We start from the raw sequence: 20,286 nt of genomic DNA on the forward strand, positions 1-20,286 counted from the left end.
CAAGGCAAAGCAAGACTCTGACTTAGAAACAAGAGACCAGAGAAAGGCAACATTGGCCCAACAGTACCGTTTTCTACCCCACTTTGCTCACTGCAGTCAGCTCAGTGACTCCTTTGAATCGAAGACTGAAAACATGCCCAGGCTCCATTCTTGTAACATCTCAATTTGCAACCTGACAATCAAACCAAACAAATCCCAACAGTGTCTTCTCCACTTCAAATGCCAGACAATGTTTAACCCCCATTGCCAGTAAAGTTTTATAATTGGGTATGACGTTCAGCAAGCGGGACTCAGGACAAAACTGAAAACAATGTTATTTTTTTACCCTGCTGCTGTTGTGATCTGCCCCGGGGGACTAGCTCTTTGCTCACTACTGGATGAAACGACGAGAGCAGGCCCCTTGACTCTTCTGGTCATTCTGAGATCAGGAAAAGTCCTCTGGTCACAACAAGCCACAAAAATGTTCACTTCTACAAAAAAAAAAAAAAATGTCTGGTCCTGTGTCACAGTTAAACCTCCAAACTTCAGTTAAAATAAAATCTTCTCCCACATCTTAGCTAAGGCCTGCTTCAGGCAGAAAGCCTTCAGAAAGGACGGGAGCTGTGACTGGATTCTCTACTTCCCATCAGTCTCTGACTCTCTCAGGATCCCAGTGGGGTGGAAGAGGGAAAGGTCAGGAGGCAGAGAAGGCACAACTGAGGTGGCACTGCCACAATCTGGTGCCAGCACCTGGTGGGCTTGGACTTTCTCTCCCCAGAAAACACTTCCTGGGTTCTGGAGAGACACCCCGTTTCTGGGGATTCTCACCTGCAGTTTCCTTGCTGTGGTCACTTACAACCCTCTTTCCCTTGGATTATGGCACTCCGGAACACACCTGGCCTCTTCCTGCCAAGGTCTTCTGCCCTGTCCCTCTGAATGGCCCCCAGGGAACATCAGCTCCTCTGGGTAGTAGGAGCAGGCATGCCAGTGACCCCACACCAGCCCTGTGGTGGGCAGACCCCAACCCTCGTCTATACATTCTTGTCCCAGCAGCTCAGGCAGTGTGGCCATGGCCAACGAGCTGTGCCCACTCTTTGTGCCAGCCACAGCTTCTCGCCTTTTGTGTCCTCGGGCACGGATCAGACACCAGTCCAGTGTGTCCCTCACACAGCAGAGGACACTCATGAGGCCGTTGGGGCAGGTTCCCTGACACTCCTCTCACTTGACTTGAGGTGAAGGGAACCACTGCACTTCTCTCCAGCGTGTAAATGTTTGACAGAAAGAATGGCTCCCCCGCATACTGACAATGCCTCCAAGGAAATCCTCTGTCAAATCAACAACTCCTCTCTCACCTGGGTGGCCAGGTAAGGGTCATGAGAATGATTCTGGACACCTTCTTCGTGAGACCTGCTTGGGTGGCCAAGCATCTCACGTTGGAATGTGGAGATGGTTGTCACCTTCCACCCGGGGGCCTCAGTGGCCAGTGAAGCAGGATGAGTTCCCTTTGATCATTCTTGCATATTAATGATGTCATTAATCCTGGGAGTACAGTTTTCATCATCACATTTTCCTACATAGAGTGTTGGTTTTTTTTAACTCAACAAATACTTTATCCAAAAGTGATGGCCTATACTCAGTAGTATAGCAACGAAAATAGAAAAATATGTTCTTTGCCTTGCTGAAAAAGAGTTTAATCATCATCACCATGGTCGACATTTCTTATACTCTTACTAAACCAAGTCATGTGGACGCAGAAAAATCCAACTGAGGATTTTGTTATTTCCTAGGAGATAGATACTGTTATCAGAGAGGGTAAGTAAGTTGCCCAATGGCACACAGCAAGTGGCAAAGCAGATTTAAATCTAGGTCTATCCAACTTCATTGCCAAATCATCTGACCATGAGCCTCTACTGCAGAGGTGGGGAGCTTTATGACAGATAACGGATAGCATAAGCTGCAAAGTCAGGAAAATTTCAACGCCTCCTTATCCTAATTGAAAACACCTTGGAAAAGTAAATTAACTTTAGTCTATCACTTGTCTATACAATGAGGATACTGATAACAGCCTAAATTAGACATTGGTTGCATTACCCAGCTTCCATCTCTCTTCCCATCCTCAGCAAAGTGGCTTGTATAACGCTAACCCCACCCCTACCAGCCGGTGGGCCCTGGTTGGTTTAGAGGATAGGTTGCAGTTGCATTTTCCTGGCCACTTCTTGGTCCAGGGAAGGGCTAGGTTTGTTTGGGTGTTTTTAGTCACTGACAACTCCTAACAGATACACTACTCCATAGTGTTGTTTTGAGGATTGAATGAGATAAGATATGTAAAGCACTTAGATTAGTGCCTGGCAAAAATAAACTTTCATTTATTAAATATTTGATGGTAACGTGGAACCTGGATTGGACTAGAGTATGTCAGACTAAGGACATGACTTAGGGACCTAACGATAAAGACCTACACGAAATGAGAATCAAAAGAGGTGACAGTGCCAGGAAACACTGCTAACTGAAGCCTTACAGTGAGAGTGGGATAGGAGTCAAATCTCAAGCAATTTTCAAGCTGAGAGACTTTAAAAAATGGCATTTCCATTAACAAATACAGAAAATGAAGAAGAACTGGTTTGGCATGTCAGTCAATTTGTTTTGAACGAGATGAGTTTGAAGAGCAAGTAAGATATTCAGAGAGAAATGGTTTTGGGAGCTTTAGACAGAGGTTGGCGTTAAATAGTGGGTCGCTTGCAAACTGGCTCCGGGCTGGCTAGGGCGAGGAATGGCCCCGATGTGCAGTGTCCTCCCCTTTCTGTGGCGTACATGCTCTCCTCACAGCTGACTTCGCGCCACAAATGTGGGGGCCCTGAACGCAGAGCCAAAAGATGTGCAGACTTGGCTCTCATGGGCCAGGAGGGTACAACCACCCTTGGTTAGAAAGAAAGCTTTCTGCCTAGACGGGCTAAAAACAGGGAGCGAATGAATCATGCAAGGAAAGAGGTATTAAAAAGAAGAAAATTCACTTACAAGAGGAAAAGAAAGGAGTTTCAGTAAAGAGGAAAAGAACAAATGGCCAGAAAACTGGGAGATCCAGGAGACACGGTCACAGCCAATGCAGAAGCAGCCTCAGAAAGAGGCCGCAGCAGGCAGCATCTGAGGCCAGGGCAGTGAAGCCTGACAGAAGGTCTGGGGTGGGATTTTCCAGTCACTACAACTTGCAAGCGCGTGGTTTTGGAAAACAGTGGGGGCTCAGGAGTCCTCCTGTCACCTCTTATAAATAAGAGTTTCTGTAATACGCCATTTAATTCTTCATAGTTTTCTTAAGAGAGTTATTGAAGCAGTTTTGAAATATTTGACTATCTGAAGAATATGTGGACTATTTCAGCTCATGGACACTTACAGGTGTTGGTCACATCCGCCTATAGGAAAAAATTAATTCATCAGTTACAGTATAAAGAAAGATGAGTAGGTTTGGTATTTTACGGCAAAGGAGTTTTTGTACCGAAAACAATCCTACTCGATCATCTCAGCCTTTCCTATGCCCAGAGTTTGTGTATGCACTCAGGCCTTGGATTTAAAACCCCAAAGAATGCGTGCTGCACTGGAAAGGAAAGAGCCGAAGAAACAGAACAGACAGTATTTATGTGTTTCTGAAACACTGCGACAGCTCTAAAAAAATAAAACTCTTTCATTGAAGTATTGCTCAAACAAAGGGACAATAAGTATGGAGGGAGTATTTTAGACAGTGCTATAAAAACTAGCAAAAACAACTTAGAAAATAAACCTCTACGAGCCTCCAGTCAAGGAAGTGACTCATCATACTGCACTGAGTCTTCAAAGAGGGAATGATGCTCAAGGGAGGCACAGCAAAGGCGCATTTGACTTATTCTGGTGGAACCACACACGTTCCATTGGTGCACGAGCAGAGATTGAGAAAGAGAAGGATCTAAATTGCACGGGAGCCTTTCCAGCCCCTGAGTGTGTGTCCCGACAGGGAGCATGAGATAGGCAGTTCTTTCAAGGATCCCACTAGGCTGAGTGGAAATTCAGTTTTAAATGATAGGGTTTGGGGGATATAAAAACAGCTCCTAAACACAAGCCAACTTCTTCTCTGGCGCTCAATCTAGGACTGGAGTCTATTCCAATATTGGAAGAAAAATCGGCTGTGTTGAACTCGTTGTTAAGTCATATTGCCTTCCTGGGGTTTTTCGAGGGTAATTTTAGCTATACTCAAAAATCACCTGCAGGAATTGACTTTCGCACCTAACTCCCTTTAAAAAGCAACCCCGCTGTGGAGGAAATTCCTATTAAACACTATTTTTTCCAACCGTTTTACTGAGCAACCACGGGAATATTACTTAATCCATCGGGCCCTCCGCTTCTCATTTGTCAAACGAGGCCAGCAGAGTGGATGATCATTACTTTCCTTTCTAAATCTAAAACATCCCTGCCTCTAAGTTTTTAGATAAATGTCAACCGATGGATCATCTATTTCACGATTCCGGATGATGAAAAATACAGTCCTTCACTAGCAGCATTCGATTTCCTTAAATAAATCATACTGTTGCCTTACATTTGAGTGAAATTTATTTAAATGAGGAATTCTGGAGGTTCCATCAATAGCATCACATAACACAAAGATGATAGTGTTGCTGCTTGTCTTAGCAGTATTACTCTAGTTAGACTATGACAACGAATAATAATTAATTTTTTAAAAGCAGTGTTATTGGTTTCATAGTGCTCCTGCATTCAGGCAAATGAATCACATGATGAACTAGAAAATTCTAAGTTCCCTGACAGATGCTGACCTGTAACCTTGCTCAAATCAGTGGTTACACTGGGGCATGTGCATACACAGTTCACCTTGTTTATCTCCTTGCAATGGCTCAGGAATGACAGCGTTTGGCAGCTTAGTGAACAGAGGAAAAATGACTGTCACACAGCTCAAAACTAAAAATTTAACCTCCTCCAGATGTTTGCTGAATTCTTAAGGCTTCTCTTCTTGCATGGAATGTTTTATCCTATCCAAAATATGCAGACATGCACTTTAAAAAATCCATCTATTTGGACGCTTTAAAAAGATATATAAATATTTAAAATCCTATTAGTTAACTTAATGTAAATTCTCAGTCAGAAATTTCAAGGTTTTTTTTTTTAATTAGCCTTAGAGTAACCTATTTTCTTCCAATATTATAGTTTAGTGCTTTAATTACAGTCCTCAAAACAGTCGTACTTATTTTTATAGAGTAAAAAGATGATTGATCACTCTTTGATCCATCCACAATTTTATTTTATTTTTTAAAAAATATTTTATTTATTTATTCGACAGAGGTAGAGACAGCCAGCGAGAGAGGGAACACAAGCAGGGGGAGTGGGAGAGGAAGAAGCAGGCTCATAGCGGAAGAGCCTGATGTGGGGCTCGATCCTATAACGCTGGGATCATGCCCCGAGCCGAAGGCAGACGCTTAACCGCTGTGCCACCCAGGCGCCCCTGATCCATCCACAATTTTATAACAGCACTCGTTCACAAATGTGTAATAGTTATGTTGTGACTATAAAGGTGATATATTTCAGAATGTCAAAAACACTATAGATACTCTTTATGCCAAACAACACACAAATTTCAGAAAAACACCCATGACTGCTTAGAGCAGCAGATGCATATTTTCGCAAAGAAGGGAATAAGAAAGAACAAAAAATAATGAGAGTATAAAGCAGTAACCACACTAAATTCAGAGAATAAGTTCATTTCTATTTAAACACATAGTGCTTTCCATATTGAAGATAGAACCCACAGTAAAGAAAGAGGAAGCAAAAAGCCAATATATTGTATAATAATTACGAAAAAAAAACTGGAATGACAGTTCCTTAACTACGATCCCAAATACAGATATTTTAAAAATCCTTTCAGATGCCTGGTAGATAGTAAATTCCTAATATTGTTGAAGAAACAAATGAGTGAATGAATACCAAAACTAATCTGTTGAATAAAATCATTAGGAGGAAACTATATAATATGGAATAAATCTCCAGTAAGAAAGTACTCACTTTTCTGTCATAATTGCCCTAGCCTAAACCCTACTCTTTAATGAAATTAATTAATCTGCATGAATAATGCAGCACAGAGAGCTGGATGAGGCGCTCGGGACACAACATGAACAGGACACAGTTAAGGAGTTAAGGGCGCACCTGAAGGGACAAACATGGAAAAAGACAACTTACAACACTGCGCAATCAGCACTGAAACAGTGATACGAGAAAGTTCCTAAGGAAGCAGGAAAACGGACTGATTGCCTGGAGTAGTTAGGGGGCACATCATGGAGTGAGTGACTTCTGAATCCGATCTAAAAGGATCCACAGAAGTCAGCCAGGCAGAAAAAGAAATAGGACAGGAGGTGCAATCTTCAAGTAGAGCAGATGTAACCCCTTCATGAGAAAGACGTGACATGCATATGAAATTCTCACCTCCTAGAATGACTTTCTCTCATGTGAATACCAAAAATTTAAAAAGTCCTATTTGATGATAAATCTAAATATCACCTTCTTAGTGAAGCCCTTTCTACACCTTTCCCATCCCTGAACCCGTCTCAGGAATTAAACTGTTCTTTCTCCATGCTCTCGTGGCCTCCGTAATATTGTTCTGAACACACTGCATCATCCCTACCTCTCTCACACCCCACCAACATGTGAGCTGATTCATGTTTGTACCCATTGCCTACTGGCAGACAAATAGCAGGCTCTCAACAAATGTTTTGATGGTGTGGTAATTACCACCTATGAAACAAGCACCCTGAATACACTTCCCAAATGTCATCTTGTTTCACCTTCCCTGCAAATTTATGAGGTTGATACTATTCCCATTTTTACACAAGAAACTGAGGCTGGTCCAAAACCTGAATCCAGATCCATCCCATACCCCCTCTACAAAACCATCCTTTTTGCCACTCTACTACCCAATGCTGAAGTTAACGGATCCACTGGACTCTAACCAGTTCAAGCTCTGTATGTAATTAAGGCATTAGTGTGGGTCTCCTAATGATTTTATGAACCAGAGTAAATTGAGAAAATGTGATCATTTGTTCCTACATAAATATTTATGTAGGAAAAGAAACATCAGGCTTCCTCAATGAGCATGCATATACTGGGAGTTTTGCAATTCATAATTTAAATTTAAAAAACACACAGGGGCGCCTGGGTGGCTCAGTCGTTAAGTGTCTGCCTTCGGCTCAGGGCGTGATCCTGGAGTTCTGGGATAGAGACCCATGTCGGGCTCTTCCGCTGGGAGCCTGCTTCTTCCTCTCCCACTCCCCCTGCTTGTGTTCCCCCTCTCTCTCTCTCTCTAATAAATAAAATCTTTAAAAAAATTTTTTTTAAATAAAAAAATAGGGGTGCCTGGGTAGTGCAGTCATTAAGTGTCTGCCTTCGGCTCAGGGCGTGATCCCGGCATTCCGGGACCGAGTCCCACATCGGGCTCCTTCGCTGGGAGCCTGCTTCTTCCTCTCCCACTCCCCTACTGTGTTCCCTCTCTCGCTGGCTGTCTCTCTGTCACATAAATAAATAAAATCTTTTAAAAAAATAATAAATAAAAAAATAAAATAAAAAATATAAAACACACAAACTAGGACTAGAGGAAGAATTCCTTAATGTCACCTCTGAATCCAAGTTATGACACTCTGGTCACTGCCACTTAAGTCAGACCAAAAACGTGAGGTGCTATCTACAGTTCCTCTGATGTCCATAGGAAGTATACACAACAGTGAAGTTATTTCCACAAAAACTCAACAATAGTGTCAGCCTGACTGTGGGAAAACAACTGCCAGAAATTAGTATGATGACTTTGATAGTTATCACAGCTCCTCTGTAACTCAGACTGCCAGAATAAGACTAGTTTAAAATAAAGATAAAAATAAATGGTGCAAAATGAAAGAGAGAACACACGAGAGGCCGCAACGGGGAAAACCCGCTGGAGAAAATGAAGAGAAGATTTCAGGTATCCTTGATAGCTTTGATCATTATCTACATTAACAAGAAAACAAACAAACAGACAAAACGATGAGCATTCTTTGGGTTGGTACATCAATAAGAATTTGAAGTTGAATTTTAAACTTCTCCTGCTTGTTTCCATGTATTTTAGAATGCAACTTTTGTTGTTTGTGCACGTGTGTTTTGTAGGAAAATCAAGCCTCATGCACTCAAGTGTTGCTGATTCGGATAAGACTCTTTTTTTTTACCCTTACTGTTTACTTATTCAATACATTGTTGTTTTAAGCCACTAAGTTTTCTTGTGCCTTTTTATGCAGAATATAAAACTGGAATAATCCCTGTCTATAAAAAACCCACAACAATAACAATAATGACTAATATAGGAAAAGGGGTTTAAAACAGGATGGAATTAAATGTTGTCAACAGTAAAAGAGAAGATGGAGAAGGAAGTGATTGTAATGAGTATGTTCTAAGATCCTTGCACAGTTTGAGAGGTATCGAAAGACACTAATTCATTTTAACCTTTAACTCAATTATACATGAAAAAAATTTTAAGGATAACTGCTAACAGACTAGACCTAGAAAGTTAAACTTTCAAACAAATAGACTGAATAGACGGGTAGGGAGTAAAGAAAACTCATCATTCAAATGGAAGGCACAAAAGCAGGTCAAAAAAACTACAAAAAAAAAGCATAAAATACAGAAAACGAGATAGGATGTGGAAATAAATTCAAATATGCAAAAAAAATAACAGCAAATGTTAAAACACTAAATGCACCAATTTTAAAAGAGGGTCACACAGATTGGATTAAAAATCAAAAAGCCATAGATGTTTTACAGCAGATATATGTGAAACATGTCAAAGAATGGCTGACAAGAAATCAGTGGAAAAAGATACATCAAGCAAACACTAACCAAAAGAAAGTTGACGTAGCAACTGATAACAGACGAACAGACTTTAAAAGAGATATCAGGATAAAAAGATGACATTATAAATGCATTTTCTTTGTTGATATACCCATTAGTCCTTAGAAAATTATGAAAAGTCAATTACAACAAACATTATAAAAACAGTATGCGTGCTAAGCAATTATTTTGTGAGTTAGTAATGGGTTTTATCAGAATGAAGAAATTTTTTTTTTTTTTGAGAGAGAGAGAGGGTAGGGTGGGGAGGGGGAAAAAGAGAGAGGCTCCACGCTCAGTGCAAAGCCCAACACAGGGCTCGACCTCACAACCCTGAGATCATGACCTGAGCTGAAATCAAGAGTCAGACACTTAACCGACTGAGTCATCCAGGTGCCTGTGGAATGAAGAATTTCTAAACCTCATGCCAATGTTATCTTAACTCTATCAAAAAATATTTACAGTAATTTCACATTTACTAATTAAAGCACCTAATAAGCATCCTTTAAGGAAAAGTGACACAAATTACATTGGGGGGGGGGGGGGAGACGGACTCTGATAACGTTCACAGAATAACCAGATAAAAAATAAAAACCATCTCACCATCACAGTATATAGACAGAAGAATGCCTGTTTCAAGTATGGCTTTCCACCTGTATGGCAGGGGATAAAGTATACTAAAACTTCCTTGGCTACACTAAACTATCCATCATTTTAAAGCCTACCTAATGTCCAGGGAACTCTTCCATAACCAGTTTAAATACATGGACTTCTCTGTGAACCAGATCTTTAACATGCATATTAGAAGAAAGATCCATGATGGTCTGCGATGCCAACGAGATGCCGTGAATTCAGATTCTAATAGCTATAGTGCAACCCTACTGTCAGGCACTGTCCTTGGTCCTGCTCTGGGTGTGTCTTCTCATTCATTCTCGTGAACCCATTGTAAAGGTATACGAAAGTATGACACTTTCTAATACCCAGCATCTATTCTTGCAGTGACGGTGCAAGGATGTCTTAGGGTTTGAAACAGACTAGAGGACCAGACGCGTTGTTAGCAAGACGCATCTACTACGGTAGAGACATCAACTGCTCCCTAAAGAACCAACAGCTTCTCCCCATTTCCCAGTCGCTGTGCAGTTAGGCAGATCATGGGACTAATGCTGAATGTAGACTCTGAGAAGAAGTGAGATGTGTCTCTTCAGGGCCAAAGCATTTAAGAGCTGGTGTAGGAGTCTCCAGGGCCCTCCTTCTCTTGACACTTGCCCAGAGAGGCCTCCTATTACAAATGGTGTAATGACACGATAGTGGAGCCTTTAATAATCCAATGTGGCAAAAATCAGGAGAATGGTGAGCCTACTTCTTTAAACAACGGTACAAGCAAGCCCCCTGCCAATCCATGCTGGACATACAGCATTAGAAAGAAATCATCTTTTGTTCTGTTAAGGCACTGAGGATTCAGGGTTAGCTCATTTGTACAGCATAATCTGACTGAGGCTAATACAACTAGGTAACAAAAAGCAATTTAGAGTAAAGTTGTTCCAAAAACCATTTCATGTTCAAAGCTCTTATTTTCTAAAAGCATTTTCTAAAATTTAAAGACATGACCTGAAACAACTTTTCTTTGGCAGTAATCATGCAAAAATACCAAAAGAGCTTACGAACAGTCACTCTTCACTATATTTGATAGCTATTCTGGAAACTAAATACTTAATACATAAATTCTTTGTTCCATTTGATTGAATTTGGGATTAAACTGCAGCTTTCCCATCACCTTGAAAAGCATATTGGTTCAGAACCTACATAATACTCAAAATACTGTATTATTTAGCATTGAAATTAGAAGAGCTTTATATAATTTCTAGGACTCTGACTGAAAGGATTTTGGTTTTTACAAGCAGAAGCGGTCTGGTGTATCACTTTAATCTGGACATCCTTCTTGTGGGTTCACCCAGTAGGCAAGTCTGTGCTACAGCTTCAGGCTACCAGGAAAACGATTATTATTAACAGTAGCCAAAATAATGACAGTTTGCTATCAGGAGGACCTTACACTAAGCCCAGGCACCTTCTCGAGAGCTTTATACACATTATCTTATTTCTCATGATACTGGTATTTTTTTTTTGTCTTTTTTTTTTTTCTTACAGATGAGGAAACTCAGGTTTGAAAAGGTGATATAATTCAAAAAGGGCTTCTGCCATGAGTGGCACACGCTGCTGCTCTTCGTGCAGAATTGACATCAAAAAGATTATATAAGTCGCTCAAGATAATAAATGTATTTGAATTTACTAATCTGATTGCAGAGTCTGTGCTCTTAACCACTGATAACCTCAGAATTTCTCAAAGTGTGCTGTGGGTGATAATCTTTGTGGCACTGTCTACAAAAGTTATTTTTTTTAACAGTTAATATGTTAGAAAGAATTACAATTGACACAGAAAATCTTTCCCTGACCTTAGTGCTTAAAACAAAACCAGGGTAGATAACTAGAACATTTGTTTGTTTCTTTCTTTCTTTTGATCAGATGGTGTAAAGAAAAATATTAATAGTACCGGTGATAATTCCATACTGCAAAAATCAAGAAGGTGCTGAGTAAATAACTGAAGGTTGGAAAACACTGGACTACATTTTTCAACACAAGAGGGAGAAATGAAGACTAAGACACAAGACACTTAAGACCCAGCCTAGGCTGCCTCCCACTGGCTGTATGGCATCACCACGGTGGACCCTACTTTGTTCTTTACCTATAAAACATTCACTTAAACCTTGGGATCTTAAAAGCTCTGAAATACATAATCCCAATGCCTTGGTTAACTATTGTGATCCTACCTTTATTTTATCACCCAAATGCAAAGAAATAAGAAAAACATCATACTACATGAGCCACAATATTTTTTAAGATAGAGTCAAATATGGTTGTTCTGCCATTCATCTTTGAAGTTATAATCAACACGCAGACACTGAGAGGTATACTCAAAGGGCGGTCCAGAGAAATGCTGGCAAACTATTTGTTACTGGTCTATGGCAAGATAAACTTGAACCAGAATATGAAACAGCTACATCAATAAGCCCATTATTAATTTAATTTTTTAATAGCAAGATTTTCTCGGTGAAGGATGCAGGACATTGATTTACATTCTAGAGGAAGCTTCTTATCTAGTCATACATCAACTCTAGGCCAGCACTTTGAGTAGTTTTCATAAAGTACATTTTCCTAGCTCTGTTCAGGTACTTGTAGTTGCCTGAAAATGACAAATGGCAAAGTAAGCCTTGTGAAGTGTTTTTCTTTTGAATAGCCAGAAAGCAAAGCACAAGACCAAAGGTTAAGGGGAATTAGCGAGCCTGAAATAAATATAATATGCTCTGTCTCCTCTTTAAACAGTGATCGTTTGATTTTTCATGGAAAGCTGTTTGTGTTGGGTACCCTAAGTGCTTTTGCACATTTAAGCATTTGGCTCTTTTTATTTAGACAGCTTAGAAGGAAGCAATGAGTAGCAGCATTACTCTTGTCAGGGGTCACCTCTCATTATGGAGACCAACAATAAGTTATAAATCTAGTGATTTTTGAAAAACCACTTGCAAGGCATTAATTGTAATTTGGAGATTCAGGCCTATAGCTACACTGCAATCATCTCTGGAAATCTCAGGGTGTATATGAGACTTTCTGGAGAGAGAAAATATAATTAGCACCTGTTTTAAGAATGCATACCCAAATTTACCCCAAATGGCGTTTTGATATTTTCAACTTTTATTTCTTTGTATTCCCAATAGGACATATATATTGTTTAAAATGCCGGGAGAATAATTTATTTTTCTAATCCAGGAGTATGTATTTTCTCTCCAGATTAGCTAAAAGTCATCTGGACTGACTTGTACAATGCAAAACCTTAATAACAATTAGTTAAACACAAGCAAAATTCACACTTCTAGAGAGTAAGAAAACGTAAGCCAAGAGAAACACAATCGAAGTGCAGAGTGTGCCAATAAACCACACCTCACCAGCCAGACGTTCCACCCAAATCCTTTCCCTTTGGGATTTATTTCTATAGAGACCATCTCTCTGTTCCACAAATAAAACTAGGCGTTGCTAGGAAACAGTCCGGCTTCTCAGGGCTCAACCGAAGGGGGGGGGGTGGCTGCTCCCTACGAGGAGGTACAGGAGTCTGAGGCCGCACCTGACATGTGTGCTGCTGTTGGGAAACCTGGATTCTCGGCGCACCTGTGTCACAGAGCCCAGGAGAGAACGTACTTCTGTTTAGCCACAACAGCCTTAAAGTGGTGATGTAATTTGTACCCCGAAATTCTTTTCTCCATCCTGGCCTTACATTTCACCTTTTCTTTTGGGCTTCTCCAAATGTATCACCTCACCACCTTCACGTAACAGTGCCCCAGACCAGTTTGGTATATATTCGAGTTATTTAATTACTCATTCTGTAGATTGTTCCTGTCACATGATTGGTCCTATTAAACCTCTGAAAATTTCCACAAGGCTTGGAGTTACTATTTTCAAAATTTTTGTATCAGATTTTGTCACTTTAAAACAAAACAATGACCTAGTGGTTTTTAACTCTGGTAAAGCAGCCCCGGGCACATTCCCTGAAGTAGTAACTACTGAAGGAGCCCACACACTCTGTCCCGCCTTCACAAGCAGTTCGGGTCCCTCCTTTTCCCTCCGGCATCTTCATGCCACCCAGCAGCTCAGTTAGGATTAACTGCGGGTACAAGGAAGCTTCACAGTGAGGACTTAAGCAAAGAGGGGAAGATTATGTTCACATATGGCTAGAACTTTGGAGTGCCGTTCCAAGCTCATTCTGACTTTCTGCTCTGTCATTCTTAGCTTTTAATCTCGATTGCTGTCTTATGGTTGCTCCATGGATGCAACAGTTGAAGAAATCACATCGCAGTCACCACAGCCCCAGGTACAACGACTTTACAGGAGGCTCTGGCTTTTCACTGGAAAAGGAAGTTCCCCCAAAGTCTTACATCTCACTGGCCAGAGCTGGCTCGCAGCCCACTCATAGACTACTCACTCGTTGGATTACCATGTAAGTTTAGAACTTTCCTGAGTCTAGAAAGGGCCTACCTGCCCTGAGATGAATGGCTTGCTGCTGAGCCCTGACCCTGCAAGGAAGAAGGATCGGGAAATAGTTGTCAGTGAAAACGCACAAAGCTGCCACCTATGCCTCTCCACATGTGAGGGCAAAGTCCCCACAGAAGTGAGGCTGCCTTCAGCCTAGAGGTCAGAATAGCCCTTCTTAGGCCCAAGAGCAATGGCTATCTCTGCCTAAAGCCAGGTCTCTGTTCACTCATTCTGACCTCCCACATAAGCCAGGCTTTCTTTGAAACATAGTTGTGGCCCTTCAACTGCAGATATGAGCCCTACTTAATGTCGCAGGTGCTGGGATCTGTGCCTTTCAGAGTCATTTGTTGTGGAAGAACTGTTGGAACCAACAACATGCCCTAGAACCCCAAGTACATGGTATTTTCACCTGCAGATGCTAATCTGTGTTCATCCCAGTCCCTTGAGAGGTCTGAGGGCTCCAGTTCTCTCTGCCCTGACAGGGATCTAAAACTATTAGAAAATACACTAAGAGGAACAAACAAACCCATGGAACTATACCACCATTTATTATTTCTTCAGAGTTCTCTGGAAATGGTGAGATGAGAAAATGAGGTGACATCTCTCACTGCCTACTGGAAATCAAAAGCATGGGAGAAGCTTCTACTTCAGGTCCTAGGGCAGTGACTAGTTCCAGACTAGCCCTCCTGATGTAAACCACTGTAAAACTTGGGGGCAGTTGTTCTCAGACATTCCACAACAGATAGCTTAAGACGAAAACCCCAGAGAGAAGAAAAACTGATGAGGTGACTCTATGACCAGCCAGATCTCCACCAAGGGACAACTTCTTGAGTGGGGTGCAGGGAACTTCTGACAAGCTGAGGAAGCAGAGATCAGAGTTTGGGTCAACAGCAGGACATGGGACGGAAAGAACTATGGAGGGGTGAAGGCCAGAAGTGCACATAGGGATGCCCCACAAGCCTTAGGCTAATGTCTAGACTGTGTATGTGCAGAGAAACACTACCAAGACTTTGCAGAGAGTAGCTGCTATGGGGCTGAGAGTGCGCTGACATTTCTAGAGGTCCAGCAGTGCTAGAGAACACTGGAGCTATGACCCAGCCAGAGAAAAGACACCTGGTCGACATTCCAGGCATCCAGCTCAGACATCAGAAATGCCAATACTTAGGAAGAAGTACAAAGGCCAACAAGGCCTACCACTGATCTAGCCTAACAAAGCCCTAAACTAACCCCTAACAAAATCCATAGGGGAGACCAAATTTGGAGGCTGAATCCAATCAAGTCAGAAGTGCTGGAGAACCACATTGGGCTTTCCATGCACCCATCCTCACAGATGGGAAAATTATGTCTAGCAAGTCCAAAAAAATAAATCTGCCTACTATGATAAAAATTAACATTAAAATAAAAATTGTTCCACAGAACTCGGGATTTCTACAACTTAGATTTCTCAGTAGCCAGTGTAAAATCAATAACTGCTAAATATGCAAAGAAACTAGAAAATGGGATCCATGGCCAAGAGGAAAACAGGTAATAAAAACTGCCCAGATATTGGATTTTCCAGAGAACTTAAAGCAGATACATTTGATTCAATTCAAATAACTGAATGAAAATATGGTCTGAATTAGTTAACACACAGGGAACCTCATGAGAAAAATAAAATATTCAAGAAAGAGAAAGAAATGCAAATTCTACAAATGTAAAGTCAAATAACTGAAATTTTAAAATCCATTGGATGGGACTGACAACAGAATGAAGATGAAAATATTAAAAGTTAGTAAATTTGAAGATAGGTAAATATAAAAAAATCATATTAAAATGAAAACAGTTTTGTGAAATCTAAAAAGTTGAAGTTACATCAAAACCAAAAGAATCACTTCCAAAGTCCCATCAAAATTATGACTTTTTTGTGAATATAACAGATATCAGAAATAAAAAAGACAATTTTTAAATCCTACCTTCCCCATCTTGAATGTATATTTAAACGCACGTGGGTAAAATGCTGAACTCTTTAAGACTTCCCCCTTTTTTCGTTGTCATAAGAGGTAATAGATAAATTAAAATTCTCGAAATTAATTTTTGCCATTTTAGATTTCTTACCTCTCATGATTAACAGAGTTACATTAGTAAATACAAATCAATTTTATTTTAGTCGACATAAAATCCTTTGTTGCTGAGAAACATAAATTTTAGTGGGTGGAACATTCTGATGACCTGTCAGCAAGGATGTTACTTTGCCTTACATCAGAGTTTGTCAAGAGTGGCGCTAAGAGATGGCTGTAGGAGGCGGGCCTGTGCGTTGCAGGGTATTAGCAGCACCCCTGGTCTCCCACTCCCTCCCCAACTGTGTCAATCAAAAATGTCTCCAGACACTACCCGTCCTGGAGGGGGAAAATCATCCCTGGATGAGAAGCACTGCCATAAACAAATAGGTCTTTTGTTCCCTCCTAGTTTATGACAAAGAAACAAACAACAAAGATGCTTGGTTTATAATTACGGTGAAAGCAAACATATCTTTCTATTAAAATACTTGATGTTAAATTTTGAAAGGAATTCCCTTCACTGAGTGAAAAACTTCTCCAACTTTGGGGAATGTTAGATTTTTATTATCAGGTTTAATTTAGACTTTCTTTAAGCCTGGTTGGTAGGGTTTGGATATTCGCTTTCAGTGAAGCAAATTTTATATATTTTCTGGCATGTGTCTGTCATTCATCATTTGCTCACCTCTGAATAGCAAGTGCAAATCAGCTCCACACAGCTGGGACATTTTTATTAAAACAAACAGCAACCTATTCCTAAGTCATTTGTTAGAAAAATATGACACTTCCTTTACTTAACTGATCAAGCACACTTCAGGAATTTTGAAATAAAAAGATACCATAGACCGCAAGTTGTTCTTCATGAAACTCAATCTTTAGAAACTACGGAACAGGGCATCCCTCTCGGGTCCCCTCCCTCTTCTGGAACTTTGGACTATTACTTTACTATCACTCAATAAACCTTGCTTTGCTGCCAAAAAAAAGAGAAAGAAACTACGAACATTTTTCACATCAGTTATCTAAATTGAGACATCTTTTTCATCAGTTTAAAAATATTAGAAAAAATTAATATCCAATTCTTCCCAAAATGGAACTACTGATCAAGGGCAATGTAAAGCTTTAAAAAGAAAACGGTATAAAATCTGTAGGTTCTGGCATTGAATCAGAGTAGAAATATAACCACAAAATTCAAATCGGCAAAGGTATTTATTATTGTTGAGTCTCTCTCTTCTAAAGAAGAAAAAAAAAGTCCCAGAATCTTGCTGGGTTTATTTGTGTGGTGTGTTCCCCACCCCACCCCCAGAAAAAATACACAAAACTGTACTGTCAGAATAAAAATGTATGCTCAGAGTCACAAGTCCCTTTCATGTCACTCACCTATATGATAAAGTCCAATCCAATCACTAGGGTCCACCTCCTCTTTAATGTCCCAGAAGATAATGAGGTTCTGGGCTTGCCCCAGCGTATACTCGTACATGCTCGCGGTCAAGCTGGAGCGGCTCTCGGAAGTCACCAGGTCCGTGTCACTGTTCGCCCTCTGTAGGGTCATGTTCTCGGGCATGGAGCTCTGGGCGGCCAGGCTCTGGAGGTTCTCTGGGCTCAGTGTGTACCGCATCTGGGGATTTCGACGCCGCACAAAAAGCAGGTGCTCCCGGGCTGAGCTAGCCATCCTGTCTGCCTCTCGGAGGTTAGCTTCCTACAAAGCTGCAAGAGCCGTACAAGCACAAAGCATTAGCGTTACAATGCAAGGAATTAGGTTTAAGCTTCCCAGACACAAAGCCCTAAAGAGTGTTTATTAAAGCCCGACCATGCAATAATCTTCTACTGTCAAAATAAAACCTATTACTCTACTGTCAACGGATGATGTCAGAAACAGCTCCTACGGACTGAGGTCACATGAAGACAAAGGCCATCACACACCTGTGGCCCTCGAGTTCACTGGCACAGCTTCCTCCTGGCAATTAAGAAGGGGATTTCCCTACTAGCCCTTTTAGGTCTATCCTTTCCCAGACACCCCACCTACAGAAATGGTCCTCTTTTCTTTCACCACCCCCCAACACACATACTTGTTTCCCATTGAAATTAAATTTTAAAATAGCAAGACAGAAAATTCTGATACAGTTGGAATAAAGAGTTGAGCACAGGTTACTTGCTCAGTTTCCTTCTCACAGGAATGTAACTCATTAGAGTCTTTCTCAGGAACCTGCTCAAATGTCACCTCCACTCTTAAGTACAGTGGCTATTGTCTTTAACACTGCAACACCCCAGCCTTCCCCATCCCTCCCCTCTCCCTGTTTTTCTCTAATACAATTATTATGGTCTGATGTGCCACACAGTGCCACGTACTTATTTGTTTACTGCGTACTTCTCCCAACAAGAATGTAAGCTTGGGGAAAGGACAGTCTCCTCAATAAATGGCACTGGGGAAACTGGACAGCTACATGCAAAAGAATGAAACTGGACCCTTGTCTTATACAATATAAAAAACCCCAAATTCAAAATGGATTGAAGATTTGAACATAAACCCTGAAGCCATAAAACTCCTGGAAGAAAACATAGGCAGTAAGCATCTTGACATCAATCCTGGCAATAATTTTTTGGATCTGACACCAAAAGCAAAGGCGACAAAAGCCAAAATAAACACATGGGACTGCGTCACACTAAAACGCCTCTGAACAGCAAAAGAAACCATCAACCTTGACGCTATCCTGTCTCTATAAAGCAGCAACAGTGCCCCAGTAGTGCTTGTGTATAGCAAGGGAGGAGGTGAAGTGGAGAAAGGATGGAGGTTAACCATGTATCTCTTTAATAAACTTTCACACAGCACTTACTCTTGTAAGTGATTTACAAATGTATATAGGTTATTTGGAAGACTTGTGTTTATAAATCAACAGCTGCACATGCTTAAACTTTCCCTGTCTCAATATGTTCATCTGTTAAATGGAGGAAACTTTAACGTACCATGCAAGATTGTGGTAAGGATTAGAAAAGTCATAAGTGAAAGCATTCGGTAAAAAGCAGTTACTGTTATTTTAGTAATAATGTAATTACTGAATTAATTAATGCACTATTTAGTTTGGGGTAGCTCCAAGGACTGGAAGACAGTAAGCAGAAGCCAAATGCTATAGACTACCTTTACACATGAAAAATCACTGTGAGTTATGCCTTGTGCTAGCTGACCCTGTAATTAGGAAAGAAGGAGAAGGCAGTCCATCCTTCCCCTGCTGCCCTATTCAACATAGCTCCTGGCTCCCAGAAGCCGGAAATGAGTGACATGAGAATACGCAGCCCTTTGAGTTAAAGCTTCGGAACTCAAAAACGTCTCTTAAATAATTGTTTCTACATTTTAAAAAATTAATTCCAATTTCCAAATAATCCACTTGGGAAAGAATTTTTAAAGCTGAACACCTACAAGCCAGTACCTGCACATAGTGAGAGGCGAAATTAAAGAGAGAAGAAATTAGAAGAACCTCAGGTACAGAATATGAAGCAAGTCTGTTGAAACCTCACTAAGAGTGATGAGCAGGGAGCCATTCCAGGGTCTCAAGCAGAAGAGGAAAAATATGAAATATAAATACAAGAAATTTAATCTGAGAGGAGAAGGAAAAAGATGGCAGAAGAGTAGGGGACCCCTTCTTCAGCTGGTTCCCTGAGTCAAGCTGGATATCTACCAGACCACCCTGAAAACCCACGGAACCAGCCTGAGACGCGGGAAGATACATCTGGATCTCTACAAATGAACATCTCCAGCGCTGAGTATTGAGGAACGAAGCGGGGAGCCCTGAAACCGCGCACAGATATCGGAAGATAAATGGAAGGGGAAGGGAGCCGCCGCACTCGGGCACCAGGAGGCAGTAGCCACCTGCACTGGGGAGCCGGGTGGACACGGACTGGTACCCAGAAGAAAGCAGACTGAGACCGGGAGCCGGGAACGTGTGCGACCAGATTGAAAACCAGAGCTCCAGAGCGCTCAGTGGAACTGGACTGAAACCGGGAGCACGGGAGTGCACGCGCGACCAGACTGAAAACTGGAGCCCCAGAGCGCATACTCGAACTAGACTGAAGCTGGGAGCTCGGGAGCACGTGCAGGAACGGGGGCAGCTTGCGGTGTTAGAAGCACAAAGGACAGAGACGTGCCAGCCCTGGAAACGACGGCTGTTAGAGTGGCTGTGGGGCGCACATCCCGGGACATTGAGGGGTTTTTAGCAGCACCGATGGAAAGAGAGTTAGAGTGGCCAAGAGAGCTCAGCAGAGAGCGGACTGCGATCTCTGTTCTGAGACAGAGGCTAGGATACGGCCACTGCTGCTCTGACTCTCAGAAGGG

At 41.3% G+C, this 20,286-nt stretch overlaps 1 protein-coding gene across 2 annotated transcripts in view; it reads right to left on the reverse strand.

Moving 5' to 3' along the window:
- HECW2 (HECT, C2 and WW domain containing E3 ubiquitin protein ligase 2) overlaps positions 1-17,662 on the reverse strand; it is a 225,524-nt gene extending 207,862 nt beyond the window's left edge. For both annotated transcript variants that reach the window (XM_045806374.2, XM_045806373.2), the window contains exon 1: positions 17,340-17,662. In XM_045806374.2, the coding sequence (XP_045662330.2) occupies positions 17,340-17,631 (292 nt within the window). In that variant the 5' untranslated portion in view covers positions 17,632-17,662. The remainder of the gene's footprint in view (positions 1-17,339) is intronic.
- Between the last annotated feature and the right edge of the window lie 2,624 nt (positions 17,663-20,286).

Source organism: Ursus americanus, chromosome 1, assembly GCF_024610735.1.
Source record: "Ursus americanus isolate L20-20 chromosome 1, mUrsAme1.1.p, whole genome shotgun sequence".
NCBI lineage: Eukaryota > Metazoa > Chordata > Mammalia > Carnivora > Ursidae > Ursus > Ursus americanus.